General features: G+C 37.8%; 1 protein-coding gene across 4 annotated transcripts in view; it reads right to left on the bottom strand.

The window, feature by feature from the left end:
- The window catches only part of ME2 (malic enzyme 2), a 48,771-nt gene that overhangs the window by 15,758 nt on the left and 7,353 nt on the right, over window positions 1-25,660 (bottom strand). For all 4 annotated transcript variants that reach the window (XM_072757856.1, XM_072757855.1, XM_025997603.2 and 1 more), the window contains 11 exons: window positions 23,753-23,872; window positions 16,787-16,920; window positions 14,429-14,578; window positions 12,264-12,339; window positions 10,981-11,142; window positions 10,397-10,500; window positions 8,094-8,203; window positions 7,679-7,776; window positions 7,299-7,412; window positions 4,754-4,868; window positions 2,184-2,326 (listed from right to left, as the gene is read on the bottom strand). In XM_072757856.1, the coding sequence (XP_072613957.1) occupies window positions 2,184-2,326; window positions 4,754-4,868; window positions 7,299-7,412; window positions 7,679-7,776; window positions 8,094-8,203; window positions 10,397-10,500; window positions 10,981-11,142; window positions 12,264-12,339; window positions 14,429-14,578; window positions 16,787-16,920; window positions 23,753-23,860 (1,314 nt within the window). In that variant the 5' untranslated portion in view covers window positions 23,861-23,872. The remainder of the gene's footprint in view (window positions 1-2,183; window positions 2,327-4,753; window positions 4,869-7,298; window positions 7,413-7,678; window positions 7,777-8,093; window positions 8,204-10,396; window positions 10,501-10,980; window positions 11,143-12,263; window positions 12,340-14,428; window positions 14,579-16,786; window positions 16,921-23,752; window positions 23,873-25,660) is intronic.

The raw sequence follows: 25,660 nt of genomic DNA, 5'->3' as shown, positions 1-25,660 counted from the left end.
ACCAACGCCTACCAGAGGGAAAGGGAAAGCCCCTTCACGCAGAGCCTTAAATTACTGCTCAACTGTTCACCCACACCATCTAGCACCCAGTAAGGAAGCAAAAAACAAAAATAAAACTAGGCTTACAAAAATATAAGAACTGCATAGCCAAGAGAAAGACAAATATTAGAAGGACTCACAGAGAGTGAGGTATTTGTTGCTATCATACAGTAACTTTATTTATGATTCATGCATGTGAGAAATTAAATGACAAGACAGACTGTTTTAGCAGAGAACCATAAACTATGCAGAAAGATGAAATACGTATTTTTAAATTACTGTTAAAATTATGAGGTATGATGATACTGTGATTGTATTTTTAAAATAACTCTTAACGTTTGAGAAATATACTGTAATACAATGAAGTGATGTCTTGAGACCGGCTTCAAAATAACCCATGGTGGGTAAGATGTACAAGAAACAAGATTGATGATGAGGTGATAATTTCTACAGCTGGTTCTGGTATACGGGAGTTGATTACACTATTTTTACTTCCGTATATGTTTGGAATTTTCCATAATAAAAAACGTTTTTAATAGAGTGGAGACAAAAACACTTATCATAGATTCGTTACCTATTCTGAAGTACATGACCCAACAAGTATTCCTGGTGGGTATCAATGTAAACAGCATTTAAATATCACTTCCTGGGACCACTTAAAGATCACTTTACAAGAACAATACAGAAGAAAGTGATTATATGTGGAGATTACAAATAAATAAATAAATCCCTACAGAACAGTAGGAAAAAAAAAATCTAACTGTCCTAATGGTATAGGAGCAGATATTCATAATTGGGATATAACCCCATGGTAGTGTCAAAAAGTTCAAAAGAACTAAATCCTAAATGATTTGGATGAAAGTAAAAATTTGTTCCTGACAGCTGTCAGATGAGGACTGAAAATAATGGCCCTCATAAGGACAAACCCTAACACTGAAGAGAGTGAAAAGAATTGTTTTATGAAACATGAGGGCAAGAAAGCAGACTTTATTTAATGAATTATTTCTAAAATATGCCAGTGTAAGTCTATGACACTAAATAATTAGAAAAATAATCAAATGGAAATTCTACAAATGAAAAATACAATAAAATTAAGAAACTAATAATAGATTAGCATAGCTAAAAAGAATATATGCAAACTGGAATATAAATCCAAGGAAAATCACCAGATTAAAACACAGTATGCAGGGGCACCTGGGTGGCTCAGACAGGTAAGTATCTGACTCTTGATTTCAGCTCAGGTCATGATCTCAGAGTTAGGGATCAAGCCCCACATTGGGCTCTGTGCTCAGCGTGGTGTCTGTTTCTCCCTCTCCCTCTCCTCCACTTCCTCCTCTCTCTCTCTCTCTCTCTCTCAAGTAAATAAATAAATAAAAAAAAAATCCACACAGTATGCAAACAGGATGGTATATATAGAAAGTAGTAGAAGAGATACATATGTAAAAAAGTCTGACACTCATATAACTGGAGTCCTACGAGAGGAGAGAGAGAATGCAGCCAACTCAGAGATATTTCTAACACAGATCACAAAGGAGGGCATCATGATAAAGAGTTCTACAGTCCCAGGTGGAATAAATATAAAAAACCCCACAAACTATGCCCATTGTAGTGAAACCCAAGACAAAATGATGTATCAAAAGGAAAACATAAGTCAGAAACCAACAGAATAATATCTCTACCAAGTTTTACTTCTATGCACAGTGAAAAGATATCCTTCAAAATGAAGGCAAATAGATTATTAAGGGAAATTCATCAGACCCACACTCAAGGAAAATTCTTCTGGCAGAAGGAAAATGATCCAAGATAAAAGCAGAGACATACAGGAAGGACAGAATGGCAAGAGAAGATATTAAAATGTATCAAAGTGAGTATTTTGTGTTTAGGACAATAACAGCTTTGAGGTTTAAGATACAGAGAGAATTAAAATCCACAATAACAGCACACAAGACGAGAAGGTGTTAAAATGGAGATATAAGGGAATTACTTTCCAGAATTCATACATGCAATAATTTTATATCAGAAATTGATCCATGGGTGCACACTGTAATCTCTAGAGTGATCATGAAAAGTAATATGCAAGAATGTGTCACTAAGGCCAATAAGGGCAAACAGGAGACTGAACGAGTTCACGTAATTATTAGTACCTCTGTAAGTGTATACGCTTCCTCAGCGGTGCACTCAGCCATTGCTGTAGGATTGCTTAATGCAAATATTACAGGTCTTTCATTGATATCAGCCATGGCTTTGATTACACCAGGAGTGAAGAGTCGGCCGGCTCCTGCAACTCCTATGATAGATAAGGGGGGAGAAAAGCAACTTTTTTTTTACAGGTGACATAATTCTTATCCACAGCAGTTCTACAATAGGTTTAATACAACAAAAGCCCAGGTAAACTCCCATTACAAAGAAAGATTTTATATCGCTGAGAAAATGCCATGGGAACACAATCTCGAATCTGAAAACAAAAATAAAACACTAAAAGTTTTCACTTAAATATTTATTGTTTATCTCACATAGTAAATTGTAGGAAATAAAGAAAGAGTATGACTATCTCCATCACTGTCTGGTGAAGAAGATAAAACTTGCTACAACGTGAATGAACCGTGAGGACTTTATGCTAAGTAAAATAAGCCAGTCACAAAAGGACAAATACTGTTATGATTCCACTTATATGAGATACCTAGAATAGTCAAATTCATGAAAACAAAAAGTAGAATGATGATAGCCAAGGGCTAGGGGAAAGTATTTGCTTAATGGGTATGGAGCTTCGGGTCTGCAAAATAAGTTCCAGACACCAGCTGCACAACAATGTGAATGCATTTAACAATACCCAATTTTACACTTAAAAATGGTTATAAAGGCAAATTTTATTTTATGTGTATTTTATCACAAAAATAGTTTTTTAAAAAGATAAAAACTTTCATCTCAAATGTTAAATTGTTAAACTCTGGTATTCATTACAAAATCATAGGAATTTAGAAGGGATAAAAAGTCATCTTGACTAAAGCAACCTACTTTCTTGATTCAATTTAATGACCTTCTCTTAAGCCCCTATCACATCTCAGACACTGTATTAGGCCACTGGGATATAAGATTGAGTACGATGCAGCTTACAGTTGAAAAACAAAGTCAACAGAAAAAGAGAAAATGTGTAACAGGTGCCAAGTATTCAGTGTTACAGAAGCACAGCATGAAGAACACTCAGGCCATGATGGGAATCTGGGGACCAAGCAATGGCTCAGCAGAGTACTTCTCCAGTTCATCTACACTTGTATTCAATATACTTGTATTCAACAGTCAAAACAATTAATTTTCAATTCCATTCTATAAGACAGTATGAAATAAAGAAAAATACTGATCTAGAGACGAGAGTTTCAGGGTTTACTGTGTCACTCCTGGCCTTATGAAATATATTCACAAAACTTGGGCAAGTGGTTTAACATCTCTGTGCCTAATTTTCTTATGTAAAAAAGGAATCAAATGCAGGATCACAGGGGAAGAGAGGAAAAAACTAAAAGACAAAATCAGAGAGGGAGATAAACCATAAGACATCTTAACAATAAGAAACAAAAAGAGGGCTGCTGGAGGGGAGGGGGGTGGGGAAATGGGGTAACTGGGTGATGAGCAGTAAGGAGGGCATGTGATGGAAGGAGCACTGGGTGTTATATAAAACTGATGAGTCACTGACCTCTACCTCTGAAACCAATAATATGTTATATGTCAATTAACTGAATTTAAATAATTTTTTTAAAAAAGTATATCCAGTGTTTCTTCATGTGGAGGGGTGTGGACATATTTTTAGGAGACCATAAGTTCTAAAAGAATTAAACATTTTAAAATTTTGCTTCCTTGACCCTCCAGAGTCAATGGACAGATTCTTAGGTTTCCATATTGAGTTTTGAGAGGAACTGATTGAATGATCTTTAAGATGTCCTCTTGCTCTAAAAAATTATGAGTTCTAATCAGTGAAGAAGCTAATAACCATAGAAACTTACTGTTTGTGACTGTTTTACTATTTAACATTCAAAAGGGCTTCTACAAGAAAGTGGTATAATTACTAAAAAATTATAGATCCAAATCTCACAGCTATATAGGAAATGAAAGGGCTCCTCTTTTAAAGACTTTACATTTTCTGGGGCATCTGGGTGGCTAGGTCAGTGAAGTATCTGACTCTTGGTCTTACCTCAGGTCATGATCTCAGGGTCCTGAGATCGATCCCTGTGTCAGGCTCCATGATCAGCATGGAGTCTACTTGTCCCTCTACTCTTCCCACCCGCCTACCCCTGCTCACTCTTTGTCTCTAAAATAAATTAATCTTAAAAAAAAAAAAAAGGACTTTTACATTTTCTGCCGTGAATCCAATGCCATTTTGGTATAGCTATGCAGTGCCTGACTCTCAAAACATACCAAAGCTTTCTGCTTTGTTGCCAACGCAAAGCCTTGACTGCATAGGGCTGTCTTGGTTCAGCCTGTCAGGTGACCTTGGTCTTTTTCAGGTTTTGAGCGCAGCAGTCACGCCAATTCTAAAAGCAAAGCATGATCAACTGCACAGCTTCCCATACTTAAAAGCACAGGAAACAAGGCTATCACAGAAAACCACACTATATGCTGAAAGCAAGATAAAATCAGTCATTTGATTTTTAGTACTGTCCGGTAGTTATGACCGGCAACATATAGTGAAGTGATACAATGATTTTTCGATAACTCTACTCACCAATTATAGCTGAAGGCCTGAGTATATTGACTGCATCTTCAAAAGTATCAGGTATGATCCCTGGGGCTGAATGAGCAAATGGTTCCTGATGATTCTCTATTTTAGCTTTCCGCCCCTGAATTTTTGGGAAAAATACAGTATTTTTTTAGTAGATGCTTACTGAGGATTAATCGAAAAAGACATCATTATGAGTCACACATTGTCTCTACAATAGGAATGTCTTTTCATTCTCATTTACTTTCCTCTTCAACATCTATCTTCCAATTCTATCTTTGCAGTATCCACAAAATCCAGATACAAATAATAAATGAAATTCCATCATAACCAGGAACTTTCTAGCCCCTCTCAAATACTCACTTTGTGAAAGTGCTTCTAAATCTAAAATGGCACAAAGGCTTACAATCCCTTATCTGGGCTAGATGTATTTTGGAATTCAGAATTTTTCTTGTTTTAGTAATATATTATGGCAATATATCCAATATTAGAAGTCCCTCCAACATGGGCACCCCAAACTAACAAAACTTAGGACTAGTACGCTAAGTACAAAAGATCAAGACTACAAATATCCTCTCTGGCTTTGCTACCAGGTAAGTTCAAGCCAATCAGATTTATTACCAATTTAAAAAGAAAAACAACTTTGGGATTTCAGAGTTGCAGATTAACATCATGGTCTTGTACTAGCAAAAGTTCTGAAACAAGAGGAACGGAATTGTGGTTCAAGATGGCTGAATGAAGAAACGTGCTTTCCTCCCAAAATCCCAGGCCAAAAACTATAAAAATTAAATCCTTAGTAGTGTTACAAGGCCAGGAGACATACCACTGACAAACTAGAACAATGAGGAATTTCTCAACAGTGTGAAGCAGGCAAAAACACATTGAATGCAAAAACCAACCAGGCTGAGAAATCCACTTCCTTATTTTGGCAAAAGAGAAGACCTTGCTGCAGAGGTGAATTCTTCTATCAGAACTCCGGAATGACCCCAGGTAAGAACTAGCGGGGTCTGGGAAAAGCAGCATACCATCATCAGCTGGATGGGAAGTTAATCAAAGGGCCGACATGTAACCTAAACAGATCCAGGTTCTCAGAAGAGTGGCTTCTTATGCTTGCCCCCAGGAGGACCACAGCTCTCCAATATGTGGGTTCAACAGGAAATTCTCAGTTTTAAAAAGGAGGGTAGTGTTTGGGTCACCAGGAGAGACTACTGGACACCTAAAACCCATAGGTCAAGCTATTCACACATCCTAAAAGAAAACTATACCCTCAACTTGCAGATATACAGGGATTCTCATCTGTGCTCACCTGCTGCATATATTCATTCTAGACCCAACTCGTAACAAATATATTTAAAAAAATCAGAAAACATTTATGAAAACTAGCATCACAAAAGGACGCATCAAACTGTGGACCAGTAAAAACAGCCTTCTAAAAGAACAAGGTTTATGATCCTTGTATCCTACAGAGAAGCAAATACGTGGTTACAGCTCACTTGGGAGGCAGCAGAGCCGAATGGTTAAGAGACCAGCTTCACAGTCAGGCTGCCTGCCTGCAAGTCACTCTTACAGCCACTTCGTACATGCTGAAGACCCTGGAAAAGTCACCTGCCCTTTTCAAACTTCAGTTTCCTTATTTGTAAAACTTCACAGAATTTTTGAGAAGATTTTATGAGGTAATACCTGTAGAGTCTTATCACGAGGTCTGGTACATTTTAAACTACTATTTTAAATTATGTATAATTTAAGTGCTCAAGATTTTTTATTCAGATGCTTTTTCATTTTATTTCTTGTAGCAACAGTTGCTAGTATTAGTTAAGAAAAAAGATTTCAAAGCTGAAACAAAGTACATTGAAATAAATCTGCTCCAAAGATGTATGTTTCAAGTCACTGCTGTATGTCATTATGTACAGGAAAAATACAACAACATTGTGTCCTGGATAGGTTCAACCAGGAAAAGAGTTTACCTAACGTGTTACATGCATAAAATACAAGGCATTTCTTAAGCCACTAAAAATAGCAATCAGCGCTAGGGAGGCAGGCAGGTGCAAGGGATACTAAATTAATGGGATGGAAGCTCTTTATTATCCACGAACTGGCTTCAGGAAAGGGTCCAGGGATTTCTCTTAGACTGCTACAGGGGCTTATGATCTCTGAATGGTTAAAGAATTTCTGCTCAAATGCCAGGTGTCCTGCTAACAATTTAATTAGAAACTTCTGAGGTCCCATTAAAACCTAGTTTTAGAAAGGTCAAGTACAATCTTATTTATATGGTTGCTTGATCTCGTTAGGGTCAGAGAACAAAGCAAGAGAGAATACGTCCAGGTGCCAACGTGGAGATTATGACTTGACTATGAAGCAAGAGTCTTTATGAAAGACAAAAAGGAGACTAGAGGATTTCTGTTGAGAACATACCAGAAGGTATCCAACTGGTACAATCTGGATAGTCCAGTGTGATACAATATTTTAAGAACTGATAATATTTCTAAAAAGTCAAACCAAAAATATCATTGTAACAACATTCTTTTGCTTCTCCGAGATTTAAATACCTTACCTTAAATAATAAACCGAACTTGTCAACCATCCAAATTTTCTTTTGTGCCTCTTCTTCTGAGAGGCCGTTTTCTACCATAGCCATAACTATGAGATTTGCAATTCCAAGAGCAGCCTGTCCAACAAAACATAAATTAAAAAAATAAAGACCAGGGTATGATACAATGCTTGAATTACTTTATATATGAGGACTGTCTATCATGAGGAATATTTGGTTCATTCTTCTGTAACAAATCACACAAAAATTGATTCTTAGTGATATTCTCTCTAAACATTTTAATTATCTACTTTACAAAGAGATCTTCAATTCATACAAGATCTCAACAAAATTAAAAGCTCATTATGTCCCATTTCTCCAACAAAAAGCTTACAAACACTTACCTCTCCTGCTCCAAGGAATAAGATTTTGTGTTCTGAGAATGATTTACCAATAACTTTTTGTGCTGCAAGAAGACCTGCTAGAGCTACTGCAGCTGTTCCTGTAAGAAAAATAAAGATTTTTAAAAAAGATTTATTTGAGGAAGAGAGAACGAGAGAGTGCACGCCAACATGGGGGAGGGACAGACGCAAAGAATCTCAAAGTCAACTCCTGGCTGAGCGCAGAGACAACTTGGGGCCTGATCTCACAACCCTGAGATCACGACCTGAGCATAAATCAAGAGTCGGACACTCAACCGAACTGAGCCACCCAGGCGCTCCCCAAAATAAAGATTTTTAAAAATAAAAAATGGGCACATTAAAAACATAATTTAAACAGAGTAGGGATCAAAAACCTGTGGGGTTTTTTTTGCTTTACCTTGAATATCATCATTGAAGGTGCAATACTTTTCTCGATATTTTCTCAAGAACCTGAATGCATTATGATTTCCAAAGTCTTCAAACTGAATAAGTGTGTTCTGTCCATATCTAAAAACAGCAAGATCCATAATGGCTGTGTTGAAAATGCCACTATTAAATAGCTTTCCTGTCTAATACTCCTTATGATCTCATTTAAAAATAATGTATCATGTTAGTCCATTTAAGGCCACCTCGCAATTTCTGGAGCCTGTGAAAAATGGAGTCGAGATGTAGAAATCTATTACTCATTCAGAAAATTTTATGGGGTCAACCTATGGGATATTAATCAGTACAAACTATTTCCAAGTACCTATGAGGTTGCCCAGCACATATAAGCATGAAATAACTTCCTAAAAAGAAACTTTTATCTGAATCTCATAAAGTATATAATTTATATGTGTATTCTCATTAGCAGTCAAACAGCAACACAGGAAAGTTTATATAAGAGGTTAAAAAATCATTTCTGCAGGACTTCACGGGGATTCAAAGTAAGATACTAATCGTCTTGGTAAGCTGGGGTAAGGGAAGGCCTAAAAAGGAGGTAAGACTTTATTTGGGCCCTGAAAGAACAAAAAGAGGTAGGAAGAAAAAAAAAAGGTGTAGTTTGGTGACACTGAATTTTCAAAAGTCAGGTTATATATTTCAGGGTTTATATGAAAGGATAAAGAGAAGCTGATTAAGGTAGGCTGGGGCCATATATAAGAGAATTTTAAATGCAAAATTAGGGAATGAGGACTTTGTTCTGTATTCAGTGATATGTAGCACATACTAGTGTATGGAGAAGCAGCTAGGAGGCTCCTATGGTACGGGGACAAGAAAATCTGAAGGAGAAGCCACGAGAGGTTAAAGGGACAATTATGAGACATTATAATGAGCAAACAGAGCTCGATGAGGACCGCCTGGGAAGTAAGGGAAAAGCTGTTCAAGTGCCACGACAATATGGATGACTAAGAAGACACTATTTGATTGTCCAAGGTAGGGACATGAGGCAAAGGGGAAGAGATGACAATTTCTGGGAAGATGAAAAGTTTAGTTAAAAAAAAAAGAAGTATTTCATTGTATGGCTACACTACAAAGTGCTTATTAAATTTTTGAATATGTGAAAAAAAAAGTTTAGTTTTAGATGTCAACTTTGACTCTGAAAAGGCATTAATTTTTCAGTATCTTCTATGTACTAGTAATGTAAAAGGTAGGGCTGGGCTAGGTCATGAAGAGTTGGGACTTTACCCTATGACAACAGGGAACTACAGAGCAATTTCAAGCAAAAGAATGACATGATGAAGTGCATGTTTTTATAAGATTAACTAGGAGGTAAGGTGGAGATGAAATGCAGAGGAGAGAAATTGGAGGCAGGTTTAGAAGTACCCTGGAGAGAGAGGAGGATCTGCAGAAAGGCTGTGAGGATGGAAAAGAGGAGATGTATCTTTGAGGCATTTAAGTGGGAGTACCATCTGGGTCTGGGAACTGACAGACTGTGTAGGGCTTGATGGAGAAGGAGGAAGAGTCAAAGATAGTATCAAGAGCAAAGTTTTGGCCAGAGGGTGAATGTTGTTGCCATTAACAGAGGCTGGCTAAAGGGAAGATGGGCAGTTGGCTAAGGGAAGTTGTTTTGCACATGAATTTGAAGGAGCAACACAATGTCTAGATGGAGGATTCCGGACATCGGAGATGCAGGTCTCAGAGAGAGGCTGGACTAGAGATGGGTTTTCATGGGTTTAGGAGTCACAGAGCTCACACGACTCAAAGAGAGGAGAACTATGGACTCATCCTCATTTAATGAAAGTGAGCGAGAAGAACCAGTGAAGATGACAAAGACAGAGGTGGAAGAAAGATCAAGTTAGGAAAGCCTTCTAGTAGTTAAGAGAGAATTTCAAGGATGAAGAAGGAGGAAACCTGATCAGATGCTGCAGAGGTGGGAAGAGAGGAAGACCAATGGTTAGTGAATTTAAAATATGAAAGCCGCCCAAGAGTCCCAGGAATGGTGGAAGGGAGCCCAGGTGCTAAGGGCTGGAGGAAGGACTGACAGCGAGGGTCTGGCAGGAGCAGGGAGTGCAGCCTTCCCACAGGAGGCCAGGTAACGCAGGAGGGCAAGACGGGCTGTCGCCAGCATCGGCACACCGAGGCGAGCAGGACAGGACCCAAGCTCTCAAAAACGTAATCTCCTCCTATGCATCTTCAAAAGAGATAAAGGAAAACAAAACTGTGGTGCCTTTCTTTTAGTAATTGAAGATGCCTTCATTTACTCAAACTTAAAAAAAATACCTGTCAGTAATGGCTTTCATAAACTCATCAATCAGGTCATCATAACGTTGTGATCGATCTCTTTTCTGATATAAGCCCATGTAAAATGGATCTTTTAAGAGTGCCTATAAGACCAAATGTAAAAATAAAATCATTTTGTTATATAACCAGCTTAAACATATTCTATAAAGCAAAAATCGCAATTTAAAAAGTTACTAATGTAATTTTTAAAACCTTACTACATTTCCTTCCAGAAACTCTAAACAGGCTTAATTTACTGTTATTTATATAAATACTGAAAGTTTGGGAAACAGAGGTTTGCTGGAGGGAAGGGGGAGAAGAGATTGGGGACGGGGTAGCTGGGTGACAGGAGGGCACGTGATATGATGAGCAATGGGCGTTATACACAATTGATGAATTACTGAAACATACACTTGAAACGCATGACGTACTATATTTAAATTAAAAAGAAAAACATAGTTTAAGCAAAGACTAACTTTCATCAAAAAATTTTTCTCATATTATCTTCAAAAGGAAGAGTGTAATAAAACTTTTGTTTTTCATATACAGGAGGAAGATCAAAAGAGGAAAATGGTTTTACTCACTGGATTATCCGTTCCTACATCAATACACACAGGCAGGCATCTATCAGGCCGTATTCCTGCACAAGCTGTATACAAACAAAGTTTTCCTACTGGGATTCCCATTCCATAGACACCCAGATCTCCGAGACCCAGAATTCTCTCTCCATCAGTCACCACAACAGCCTTAATTACAAAAAAATATATAAATTAAAAGTTGTCAAAAATGGGGTACTAGAGAAAAAGGCATTTGAAAAAAAATATTCTCTCCGTATATTTTCACTGTCACTTTAAAAAATTGTTTCTGGACTAACTTCCATGTAAACCAAACAAGCACAACTTAAAATTCTAGGATTTCTAGAATCTAGGTATTAAAATAGAGATGAACTAGATGTGATTTCCCTTAGTCTTTGGTTTAGAAACAGAATGCTTCTGACTGGAGGTTCAGCTTATATATCTTCACAAAGAGTAAACTGGGGAGAGGCAGGCAAACTTCTGATAGAGATTAGCCAGAAGAGAAAAAACAAGGTTAGAAATGAACATGCTGCTCCCACGTAATAACCTAGGCCAAATAAGAAACACCTGAACAACAGTGGGGGGCAGAAAAAATATCTAAAATAAAAAAATATACCTATCTACAAGGTTTTAAGATGATGTTAGGAGTTTAATTATCTGGCCAAATTGTTTTCTAGATTATTAGAACTCACGATTATTCATCAAAGATTATTTTGGTGAGGAAGACATGTTATAAAGGCAAGTAAGATTACTGCCTGTAATAAGCACTGAAGTCTACCAAAAGATCTTAAGTAAATCATTAGATTTTACTTTGTGAAAGATAGCCAGATTGACCAAGATTTGTATTTATTACATTTGAAACTCTTAAGAGTTTTAGATTTGCCTAAGGATCTAAAACCTGAGATTTAGAAAAAACAAAAACAAACAAAAAAAAAAACCATAATCCTCTCACTACCCACCAAAAGGAAAAGTTTTTATGGCATTTTAATGTGTTTTTTCTACCTAGAATAGTATCAACAGAAACAGAAAAGGAATACAGAGAAGGCGAGAAACCCCAGTGGTAGCGATAGTGATAGGTTCACCTTGTGAACTCCCATTTCAGTCCGAGTCGAACTCTGTACTGGTGACCATTTTGCAATTATTATTATCACGATTTCCTCAGAGCACTAAACTCGCATGTATGCAAGTGCAAAATAAATCAGCAACAATGAAAACTATCTTGTAAATTCAGAGGTAACTTACAAAGAAGGAAAAAAACATCTTGAAGAGGAAGGTTGTGCTATTAGTAGTACCTTAACATGATTTTCTGGCCAGTTATCCACAATTGATCTAACATGACCTCTGTCTGAGATTGAAATAAATAATCCCCTGCAACAGAACAAAAACACCTTTGCATTTCACAACAGTTTTTTGTTTTCTCCTAAGTTTTGTTCATAACTGGAATATTTAGATATTTTAATAAAACATCAAGACACAGTATCATTTCCGAGCAGATTTAGTGAAATCATACTGGATTATTTTCAAACATTTTCAACTACTTCAAACTGTAATTGCATTGCTCACACGGAAGCTGCAACAAAGATCATTATTAAATGACATAATCGTTTTACCCAAGAAGAAACTCGATACACCTCCAGTAGAAAGCAGTATAAAAATAAACCATCAATGCAGGAGAGCATAATAAAGCTATGTAAACTACTATTAAAACTCAGTAAAACTGATCATTTGAAATCTGAAGGAGCAGGAAGGGAACAAAGAAAAGTAAAGAAACTTCACGCAAGAGAAGCCACCCTTGAAGCATTAGGAAAAAATGAAGTTATTTTCAACACACAGTATACTGCTATCCAAGTGAGATAAAGCATCTGGATTTTAAAAAAGAGACGAAAAGAAGAAGGGGATGGGGGAGAAAATGAGTCAGGTACAGAGGAAGGCCAACAGGTCCCAGGGCCTTCACACTCGTTCTTACACTGAACTTTCTCATTGGTATCTCAACTTTGGCATTGCTATCCTAGCTCAAATGAGTTTATTTATTTTTTTTTTTTTTCAAATGAGTTTAAACAGTTTCTCAACCATAGCTATATAGTAGAATCACCCGATGGGCTTTTTAAATAATGCCAGGGCCCCCATCCCCAGAGATTCTGATTTAACCGACCTGGAGTTTAGGTCAAGATTTACTTGATCTAAATACAAGACCATCTTCTGTGTAAAAAAACACAGTATCTGCCCTCACCCCAAAGTCATACTCTCCATGCTTCATGTCACTTCTGAGCACTGGACGCATGTCAGAACCACACCAGGAACTTCTATGAAACACCTACACGGGGGCCCAAGTCCAACCTGACTGAGCCAGAATCTCTATGGGTGGGGCCCAGGCATAAATAGGTCTTTTTCTCCTTGCCCTTTAATCTGGATTGAGAACCCCTATTCTGAATGAAAAAGAAACTCTAAAGGAGCTCAAATGCTGGGTTAACTTAAGAAACGTTTAAGACACATTAGCTGATGTCAGTACACAGGATACCACAGACAGTGTTCTCAAAGTATCTTCCAGGGAACACCTGCAATACCGTTGCCAACCATGTTCATTAAAATGCAGACCTCCACATCTTCTCCTTTTTCATTAAAATCTTGGGAATGAGAAGGAGAGGAAGGCTGGCACGGATCATCATTTTAAGTCCCACGGTGTTTTGTTACACACATTAAAGTCTGAAAGCCACTAGGTTAGATGAAAGGCAAGGGAAGATCAACGCTACCCACACATTAACTGAGGCTACATCTGTATCAGCAGGACATGGGAAAAGCGTGAGGATGATGAAAACGCTAACAGGTGAGAGGAACGCAACAAGAAAACACAAATTAAAAGTTTACGAGGAAACGGTCTCCTCAGTTCCTCCTGTGACCTTCTCAGCTGCTCTTGGGTAGGCGCTAGCATCCCGATTTTATGAGAAAACAGATCCAGAGGGAGAAAGAGACTGATGAGAAGACCTCAGTAGACGTCCACTCCAGTACTCTTTCTATTTACTATAGTGGAAGTGCTAGAACTATTTGAAATTGAAATTTGAAGAAGTTCATAAAAAAAGAATAGAAATTAAAGCCAACAAAAAAATGAGAATCTTTTTAATTTGGACAGACTATCAAGTTGATATCAATGAGAACTCTGGAGAATCTGCTACCAAAACTAAAGTACCCCCTGTTTTTGGTACAGAAATGCACAGTTCTTCTAACAATCATAATAACTTACAGAGGATTAGGAATGAATGGTGCCGTTTCTACAAAAGCAAGATATGAACATGTTGGGTTTTTATTGACCCTTTTTTAACCTAATGAAGCTTTTGGGAGGAGGGAAACGTGATTGACATAAGATCGCAATCTTTAAAGAGAAATGTAAGGGGTGCTAGGGAGTGCTATTTTTTCCTACACAATCATCATTTACAAAAATATTTTTGAAAATCAGCCTTACTTAGGTCTTCTAAAGATGTGTCCATACTGGGAACAGGCAAGACCCACTGTTGGCGTGTACACAATCGGCATCAGACTTTCAATATCATCTTGCAGAATTCTATAAAACAGCTTTTCATTTCTTTCTTGTATTCCCATTATATAGATGTACCTGAAATTAAGCGTCCAAAATAATGTCTACATCAGTCAGCATTTACGCTCAAAGTTTTGGCCTTTGGAAATTATACGTAAACATCTAAAATGGAGGACTAGTTTCCCTACCAGAAAAACAAAACCCTAAGTTATTATTATTTAACACCAAGGACAAAAATTAACAAAAATAAAAAATGTTCTTAAATAGCAGATGATAACGAAGAAGAGGAGGAGGAGAAGAAAAGCAGGAACAGCTACTATTTATTGAGCCCTCTGCTGTGAGTCAGGCTCCACACCATGCACTAGAAATGCAAAGACTACCGTGAGACCACCTACCCTTAAGAAAATAACCTTCAAGGTGGTGGACATGTAAATATGGAAGCAAAATAAAGTGGGATTGATTCAAATATTTACTAAGTGCCAGGCACTATTTTGGACTCCCGGGATATAAGTAACCCCTGTCCTTGTGGAGCTATAATCCAGTAGGCTTAACGGCATTATGAGGTCTTTAAAGGAGCACAGAGGTGCCACAAAGACAACGGTCAATTCATATACATGTATAAATGGCTTTTCAAGAATAAAGTTGAGAAAACTTGGAAATATTGGCTTGAAAAAAAAAAAAAAAAACAGTGGCTGGGGAGCCTGGCTGGCTCAGTCAGAAGAGTATGGACTCTTGATTTTGGGGTTGTGAGTTGGAGCCCCATGTTGGGTACAGAGATTACTAGAAAAAAAAAAAAGAAAGAAATGGACTTAAAAATAAAAAGCTGTAGCTTCTACTATTAAAAAAGAAAGAAAGAAAAAGAAAAAAAAAACAGTGATCACCTTGAATTAAATACATGTAAAACAAACAAAAAAATAAATAAATACATGTAAAACAGACTCATTACTTTTCACTCAAAGTTGTCTCTCCTCTTGTTGCTATCTGACCAGATGGGAATTGGAGATCCCATTCTTGATTTCTTCCTCTCCCACTCTGCCTTTCCCTAGTGTAGTAAGTCAACAAGGCCTGGCGTCCTCCGGCTAAATCATTTTCAAATATATCTATATATATACTTTCAACTTCCTTCTAGCCTAAAATACACCTCCCCAAATACAGTCCCCAAGCAGGACTATAAACCCAAGTCCTGCTTTACTTACTGTTCAGTGTCTTTCCTATCTCCTTACCTAACTTCTTGAAAGTTTGCATTTCCCTTCATGAGAATCCCAATCATTTCTCAGTCATTGTACTTTTCCGATTGCCCCATCAGATCAAAGAAATCACTCTCACCTGTCATCAAACAATAATTTCCTGTACTTAACAAACCCAAAAGATATTTTTAATTCTGCATGCAAGCTGATCCCTTCTACCCAGAATACCATGCCCTTCTTTCTCATTTTACCTGCCACCTGTAATACGCGGTTTAAAACTCAGCACAGGCATCACTTCCTCTAGGAAGTTTAAATGGACTCCCCAAGTCCAGTGAGGGGCCCCTATTTGCGCTTTCAGAATATCCTCTGCATGTACCTTTTCCTCCTTGTTCTGCACACTGTAGTATAGAGTACAATGATGATCACAGTATAACTAGTTATTGATGAGCTCCTAGAAGGCAGGGCTGGGATGATGACACATTCTAGTCACATTCTAGTTTGCCTGGGACAGCTTCAGTTATGCTTCTTTTTCACTCCCGTAGATTGGATTATATATTATATGGTCACTTATCATTTACCTACTTTACATCCTTAGTGGCTAGTACAGTGGCACACACAAAGTAGAAGATTAACAAAAGTTGAATAGAAAGGGTACAAATCAGGGCAGCGCAGGTGGCTCAGCAGTTTAGGGCCTGATCCTGGGGTCCCGGGATCGAGTCCCACGTTGGGCTCCCTGCATGGAGCCTGCTTCTCCCTCTGCCTGTGTCTCTGCCTCTCTCTCTCTCTCTGTGATAAAATCTTTTTTTCTTTCTTTTTTAAAGAAAGGGTACAAATCAGATGACAGCTCTTGCTCCTAAACATTCCATTCAAGGCTGAAATGCTCTGTGATTTTAAGCTTAAAAAATAGATTTCTGCTAAATTTTATAATAGTGAACACAGTATTCAATGAAATAAAGGAAACAGTCATTATAAAAATAAGTTAACTCCTAAAACACAAACTTCATTATGAGACTGCATATTTCTTATGCAATAATCATAATGCTCCCAATTCTTCTGATCAGAGCATCAATAAAGAACTAGACATCTAATCAACCCTTACTTTTCCAAAGGGCCATTCATTTTTTTCACGTTTTTATGAAATCGTAAAGCTTGAATATCCTGTGTCTCTATTTTGGGAGGTAGAAGTCCTTGAAGACCAAGCATTTGTCGCTCTTGTAATGTAAATGCCATTCCCTAAAAAAGAGAAAAGGATTAAAAATTATTGCTTACTGAGGTTGCAATGATGCTATCCTGCAAAAATGTAATTTAGATGTAAATTTTTAAAAAATCAGTAAGATATCATTTTGCCCAGACTATAAAACATTTTTAAGACTAATCATCTCTATTATTGGTGAGGGTGTGGTAAAAGTTACTCTCACATATCATTGCTGGAAAAATAAACAGGTTTAAGCTTTTTAGAAGACAACTCAAAAATATTCTTAAATTTTAATGCACATACTCTACAATAGAGCAATTCTACTTTTAGACAGCCATCGTAAAGAAATATTCATGCATAAAATAAAGAGGTGTATGTAAAAAGATTAGTTATAGTAGTGTTTCTATTTCTCTTGACTATAACATACTAACTAAAAGCCCGTCAATTATGGGGAACCTATGGTATTTCCAGACTATGAAATACCATACACTTAACACAGATCTCTAATTACGTAGAAGAATCTCTCAGACACATAGTTAAGGGGAAAAAAGCACGCTGCAAATCAAACACGCTCACTGTGGACTGTTATGTTCAGAAAACCCCCATAAAGTACATACTATATACAGGTGCATGAGAACATACATTACACATTAGAAATGTATAATGTATACATTAGAAATGAAATGAAATTAACAGAATACAGCTTGAAGAACACAAACCAAACTGATGACAGGAGCTACTCCCACTAGAAAGATGTGAGGTGGAGTTGAGAAGGGCAAAGGAGGGAATGATACTGAGAAAGAAATTAACCTATGTCATAAGAAAATCTTTTCCAATTTCTAATACTTAGCTGTGTGTCAAATCCTTTTCACCAAAGTGATGTCAGTGAAAATGCCAGAATAGGGACTTCCCAAATCTTTTCCTCTATAAAAGTAGTAAGAACACTGGCCAAGTGATTAGAATACAATTTTTTCAGAATTCTGGAAACTAACCAAAGGCTTCAGCAATGAGGGAACATTTTACTCAAGAAAAACAGCTGAATTTTCATAAGAACCGCTAGTTTCATGACATTTTTATTTGCCTTATTCCTATTTTTTCCTTAGCTCCACAGTAGCCTAGAAAGCAGCAATCGCTATGAAACAATTGCTTTGAAAACAGAATCTAGCAGCTACTAAAGGGAGGCTGGAGCTAATTCTAAAGCCCCGTATCCAGGAAATTTACCATTATTTGACCTGTCTGGTGGTTCAGGGGAAGACCCCACTTGTAAGGCTGTATTTAACCTGATTTGGAGTTCACCCAGTGTGAATAGGTTTTTCCTCCAGAAAATCTTGTTGAAAACAATCAGAGGTAATTATTTAACATGGCAGCTGCCTAAGGCAGTGGATAACAGCTCGAGCAAACAAGATAACCAAAAATCTTTCTGAAAAGGAAAAGCTGAGAAACAAAATGTCCACAAAGTGGGTGAGAGTTTGAAAAGTTTAATATATTCCTAGGAATCTCATCATGAGCTATAGGCAAGTCCAAGAAAAGACCTGGGGTGGGATGGGGGGAGGCTTTAGCTCCCACCTCGGACTACCTTGAGGCTCCCTGTAAGCAGGAAATGATGGCTGACGGTTAGTTGTAAACTGCCTGACTGAGTACTAAAGGCATGCCCCAACATGTACACAGAGCCCTCAGGGATTTAAGTCTCCATCTAATCATCAGTGGACCACCAAGCTCACAAAGCAGACTTTAGTGGGCCTATCAAACAAGAATAAACCCTTTAAAGAAGTAGTTCAATTATACATCACACACTTAAAAAAATTAGTTCAGAAATTTAGTAAATAGACAACAGCAATACAAGAAACACTGGGAGGAATATCTGGTTTCCAGAGCAGCCACATTATTGATAATGTCCAGTTTTCAACAAAAAAAATTGTAAGGCACGCAAAAAGACAAGGTCTGGCTCATATAAAGGAAAAAGGGTAATTAATAGAAACTGTCCCTAAGGAATCTCAAACATTGTACTAAATAAACAAAGACTTTAGTTATTTTGGATATATTCAAAGAACTAAAAGATAGCACATCTAAAGAACTAAAGGGAAGTCCAAGAAGGATATCCCACTAACTACAGAATATCAATGAAAAGATATAAAAAGGAACCAAACATACAAATTCTAGAATTGAAAGTACAATCATTGAAGTAAAAAGAAAATCAGAGGGGTTCAACAAAAGATTTGAGCAGGTGATTGACAAACATAAAGATAAGTCAACTGAGATTACCCAGTCTGAGAAATAGAAAAAAAAAAAAAGCAATTAGTAAATATGAACAGAGCCTCAGACACGAGTGGAGCATTATCAAGTGTGCCAATGTATGCATAACAGGAGCCCCAGAAGGCCAGGAGTGAGGAACTATATACAGCAATAGTTTTTGTGTACAATTAAAATTAAATGAGAATCGGGGATCCCTGGGTGGCGCAGTGGTTTGGCACTTGCCTTTGGCCCAGGGCGCGATCCTGGAGACCCGGGATCGAATCCCACATCAGGCTCCCGGTGCATGGAGCCTGCTTCTCCCTCTGCCTATGTCTCTGCCTCTCTCTCTCTCTCTCTCTCTGTGACTATCATAAATAAATAAAAAAAAAATTAAAAAAAAATTAAATGAGAATCAATCTCAACTAGATTGTCATAAAGACAATAATTGCAATCCCAAGGGCAAACCACTAAGAAAATAACTCAGAAGAAGGCAGTAGAAGAGGGGCACCCGGGCGGCTCAGTGGTTGAGTGTCTGCTTTTGGCTTAGGGCGTGATCCTGAGGTCCTGGGAACGAGTCCTGCATCAAGCTCCCTGCAGGGAGCCTACTTATCCCACTGCCTAGGTCTCTGCCTGTCTCTCTTGTGAATAAATGAAATTTTTTAAAAAGGCAGAAGAAGAAATGAAAAAGGAATTAAAATGGCATACTAGAAAATATCAATTTAACACAAAGGAAGGGAACAATGGAGAAATACAGGAACAAAAAAGACAAGACACAAACTACAAAATGGCAGACATAAATCATTTTATCAACCATTATATAATGTAAATGGATTAAAATCTATAATTAAAGGCATGGATTGGTAAGACGGAGAACATGATCCAATTTTATGATGTCTACAAGAGACACTTTAGTTCAAAAAACACAAGTAGGTAGGAAGCAAATGAATGCAGCTCCATCTCATGACCCCAAGATCATGACCTGAGCCAAAAATCAAGAATCAGATGCTTAAATGACTGAGCCACTCAAGCGCCCAGGTGTCCCAAGTCTTGATCTTGGCCTGAGTCTTGATCTCAAGCTCCCCACTGGGTGTGGAGCCTACCTAAAATAAAAAGTAAAAAAAAAAAAAAACAACGTGTTGTATTTATAATGCAGGGTAGAAGTTAAAATGATTTAAAAAGCAATTTTATATATTAGGTACTTATGTTAATAGTTGATCAAATGCTTAAATTTGCTAGCCTGCTATTAGTAAGTGAAGCAAGCCTGCAAAGATGACATTAGCTTCACATGAACACCTTGATTAGTTCTTGAACCGTCCCCTTCTCCTCCTCTCTTCATCTCCCCAGGCCCACCTATCCCGCCATGTCTGCCCTTTTCTTGCCTATGCCACGGCAATACCCTCCCAATCAACATCATGGAAGTGTGCCTCCTTCAGCTGATCCTGAAAAACTCCCTGAGCTATTTTCCTTTAGACACACTCAGTTTCTTCACATATGCCAACACTGAAAAAATCCGTTAACCAGATCCGAATGTACAGGTTAACACACTGGGGAGAGAGCAAAGGCCCCTCTATTTCTTTCCCTCCCAGTGCGGTTAGAGTTCTCTATTGGGGATTAGGAAGTTACCAATACCTACTTACAAAACTGATAGCTAGTAACTAACGATTCATAACGTCGAGACCGAACACAATAGGGGCACCTGGTGGCTCAGTTAGTTAAGTGTCTGCCTTCAGCTCAGGTCATGCTCCCAGGGTTCTGAGACAGAGTCCCGCCCTGGGCTCCTGCTCAGCAGAGAGTCTCCTTCCCCCTCGCCCTCTGCCTGCCTCTCTCCCTGCTTGTGCTGTTTCTCTGTCAAATAAATACATAAAATCTTTAAAGAAAGACTGAAAACAATATTTAACAATAGCATTATGGCTAACTGATTATAAAACATCCCCTAAAGCAAGGAACTCATATTTACATAGAATTTACATAGCCTAAAGTAGCTTTCCAGTTTTTTTTTTCCCTCCACAACAGTCTAGGTGAAGAAAGTGGGATCCAAAGAGGTTATGACCACACTGAAGATTACATGTCCTGTAAGGGTCAGTCTCTGTGATTCCAAATCGACCTACTCAACCACGATGTAGCCATATACAGAAGGCTTATGAAGCATCATGGAGATTATTGATAATACGCTCTCCCCAGGAGTAAAATGGCATATAAAATTGTACACTACGAATTTAAAAGTAAATACACTTTTAAGGGGATTTGGCAAAATAAAAACAGATGATATACTGGGGTGGTAGGAATGTGATTTTCCTTCATTAGTCACAATACAATTCTTATTATTTACAGAAATAACAAGAAAAAATTGAATTAGTTTATATTAGAGATCCAGTCGGAGGAAATTAAAATAAAAACAGAGATCTGGAAAGGTTAAACGAAGAGCCAAAGTTTCATGGCTAGAAATCAAAATTCATACCGAAATTCCTGCTTATAACCCAGCATGATGATGTCTAATCCTTTAAAGTATAAGGACTTCTAAAAAATTTCATAAAGAATTTCATATTCATACCAGAATAGGCAAATCTATAGGAAGAGAAAACAGATTTGTGGTTGCCAGGGGCTGAGGAAGGGAAGGGGGGAGGGGGACTGACAGCCGAATGGCCTCCACGTTTCGATTTCAAGTGATGGATGCAGGACACCGAATGCACCTAAGGTCACCGGCCTATACAATTTTAAATGGTTAAAACTGTAAACTGTACACTATTTAACACAATGAAAAAGCCTTACAGACATAGCAAGAGGTCTGCCTTTAGTAGGCAGTGACTACAGACATCTTAAAAGATTACAATCTTAAAATAATTCAGTACTGCTTAAAATTACTATTTAATTAATCACAGCAGCAACATACTCTTAAAACATTTAGCTTACAAGGTGTGAAGCACAAACCTGATTTAAGTCCCCAAAGAGTTCATGACCCTCGAATCAGGAATCATGAGTCTATGTTCCTTCTTAAACACACATGACAAAAAAAACTCTGATACTTAAGGGGCTTCCAAAAGTCATCTTCCGTTAGGTACCTACACAGATGCTATCCAGTCGTGGAGGTTTCAGAGGGCCAGAGCGTTAGATTTTCTTTTCTTTACAGAAGTACTGTAATGCATTTGAAATTACCCTCCTCCTTAAAATTAATTACTTTATAAATTTAACAATATACTTCATAAATTTAATTTAATGTACTTCATAAATTTCTCATAATTCTGAGTACATTTTAGATAGTTTCTGTAAGGATAAAAATAAAATAAGACCAACATAATTAGCAAATATTTTCTATACCCATAGCGTTGTAAAAAATGTAAAATTCTGAATGGTGCCTGTCCCAAAGGAACTTTAACCTTAACCTTTAGTTAAGAAATAAAAGTTCACAAAAACGTAAATACCAACGATAACTTCAATGACAACATAAGACATGAAAGGAAGCACGCAGCCACAGACGTGGGTTACTTGCCACAGGAACAGGAAGATAAAAACTGCTACGGGTTGCAGAGAAGGGAACGATTATTCCAGTCTACGGTGTACGAGAAGGCTCTACAGGAGAATTGGATTTTGGATGAGCTGCATCGTGAAGAGCAAGCAAGATTTGGGGAAGCAAGGCCAAAACGAGGGAGGATTAGAATATCCCTCAGTGAGCGTCACTCAGTTCACTGCTGCCGGCCGAATTCTCATTCTGGCAAGGTCTCAAAAATGCAAAGAAGAGGCGCTCGTGTGACCCGTGGTCAAATGTCCCTTTGTAGGCCTGAAGTCCTTCAAAACACATCCTACTGTACACGAGTTACCCCCAACGCCCATCATGGCAGACGAATGGGATTGGCAAATTTCTGAGGACTGTTGCTTTCAAATAAAGCCCACCTTAATCTGCACCACTCCCAAGAGGTAAATCTCACATATTACAATAAACTCCGTGTAAACTCTTACAAACTTTCAGTTAAAAAAAATCTCTTTCCAGAAGTATATGTACTTACTAATTAATATAACCACTAGGAAATAGGGATTTGCCCAGTGAACACAGTTTGGACCCTGAATAAAGGCAAGACTAGATACCAACAATTCCCATCACTTCTGCCCCAAAAGCATAAAGAGGAGGTCAGAAGTCTCTCCACTTTGAAGCAGTGCTGTGAGATTAAAGGGCAAAAGCACCTGAGTGCAACGATTTGTGTCCAAAAAGCTGGGTGGGGGTATGGTAGGGGTGGACGTTAGACAAAATTTTATTTTACAATTTTGACCCCATATCCCAAGGGCTCAGATGCATTGGTCCAGGATAAGTACTTGTTCTGAGCTGGGTAAATCTAAGTTTCCCACACTGGCCAAAAGTCCTGGCCAGACTGCTATTCTAGGGACTTTTTCTGAGCTGAGACTAGGAAATAAAGTCAATCTTTTTCTGGTGGTAGAAGTTGTGGTGGGTGAAAGTGGAAGCGATAAAACAGTCATGAGTCTTGCCCCGTGGAGAAAAGTGGAAAGTCATGCGGAAAAACCCAAATACTTCTGAATAGTTTTAGCATGAGCCTACAAAATAAAAAAAAAAAGTTCACACTTTATCAGTCTAAAAGATATCAAACCTTTACCAGGAAGAGAGAAAAGGCTAATATTAATGTCACTAACCTTGTTTGTTCTTGGGTTTAGCATGAGCGGCTTGCCTTTCTCTTTTATGTGTATGTGACGACATGCCAAGGTGGAAGGAACAGCCACTATTCTTAACCGGGACAACATCTTTCCTTTCACCTGGGAGAAAAGAAGAAAATAAAGGATGAGAAACATATGATAGAACTGCCTGCCCATCCAGGTATCAGTTTTCGAAAGCTTAATTTTCCACACTTGAAAAAGCTTTTTTCAAAGTATGATTATGTTTCTACAGGTTGTAACAGTTGCAAAAGAGTAGTAATTGGGTGAAAACAAAGACTGACTTTTCCTGACAACACTCTTAATTAAGTCCCTGGTTAATTATCATTGCTATTTTGCATATACTGCATTTCTTTTTCTAACCCACCCAAGTGCAAGTGCGGCAAGGTATGTATCTCCCCTTTAGGAGAAAAAGAAATGGGAAGATTAATAAACAAGGTAACATCTAATAAACAAGGACATGTGGTCCATGCACATGGGTGTGGGAGTTTAGGTTGAAAGTGGAAAGGTAACAGGAAAGCCTGGAGCACAAACATTCAAAGGAAGAGAAACTTATTCAAATTCTTAATCTGGATGTAGAATTTTAATGTACTAATATAGTCAGTGCTTATTTTTATTTTTTTTAAGATTTTATTTATTTGTGAGAGACACACAGAGAGAGAGAGAGAGAGAGAGAGAGAGAGAGAGGCAGAGACACAGGCAGAGGGAGAAGCAGGCTCCATGCAGGGAGTCCGATGTGGGACTCGATCCCAGGACCCCAGGGTCATGACCTGGGCCGAAGGCAGGCGCTAAACCACCGAGCCCCCCAGGGATCCCTATAGTCAGTGTTTAAATATAATGTACTAAATATGTTTTGTTAAAAAAAAAAACCTGTTATTTAATATTAAAAACATGCAAATTGGATATAAAACCTGTTTTTGCCCTTTCACACTCATCACAAACACATGGGAATCTTTCAAAATGGAAAACTCTACATAATACATTAAACATCAAATATTTACTGATGGAAATATAATAGATTCTTCTGCATATCAATTCTCCCACCCAAAATCAATTTGCAAAGCCCCTCTATCTTAACCATTGCATTTATCCCACAGTAAGTTTTCTACTGGAATTTTTATTTGCTGAAATATCAAGGTTTCAATACCCTGATGCAGCAAACAGGTGCAGCAAACCATTACACTGGGATTATTTTTTAAGTTAATTTATATAGAAGTAAAATTCACATAACAAAATGTGCCATTTTAAAGTGAATAATTCAGAGGGATTTAGAAAATCCATAATGTTGGGCACCTGAGCGGCTCAGTCGGTTAAGCATCTGCCTTTGGCTCAGGTCATGATACTCTTCTCCCTCTCTCTCAGCCTGCCATTCTCCTGCTTGGACTCGCTCTCTTTCAAATAAGTAAAATCTTTTTTAAAAATTTGAAAAAAAGAAAAATGAAAATCCATCATGTCATGCAACCCATATCTTTCTAGTTCCAAAACACCTTCACAATCCCATTACATGGCTCTGCCTCCTCCTCCAGTGCCCACAACCACCAACCCGCTTTCTGTCTTTATGGATTTACGTGTTTTGGATGTTTTATATAAACGTGCTGCATAAATGCGGCCAGAAAAAAAAATCTATATGATTATAAGGACGTCAAGAACCATGAGAGATGGAGACTGGGGGTGGGAGGACAGAACAGATAATTCAAGGTACAAACCTGCAGTGAGAGTCCTAAGAAATCATAACTCCTAAAGGTCTAATACATAGGATAGTGAATACAGACAATTTTGTATTATAATCATCAAACTTTCTAAGAGACTAGATCTTAATTGTTCCATCCACTAAAAAAAAATGATAATTATACAACATGAGAGGCAAGAGCTATCAATACAATGGCAATC

Source organism: Vulpes vulpes, chromosome 5 (genome assembly GCF_048418805.1).
Source record: "Vulpes vulpes isolate BD-2025 chromosome 5, VulVul3, whole genome shotgun sequence".
Lineage (NCBI taxonomy): Eukaryota > Metazoa > Chordata > Mammalia > Carnivora > Canidae > Vulpes > Vulpes vulpes.
The sequence above is the reverse complement of the archived record's forward strand: the minus strand, read 5'-3'. Positions and strand labels throughout refer to the sequence as shown.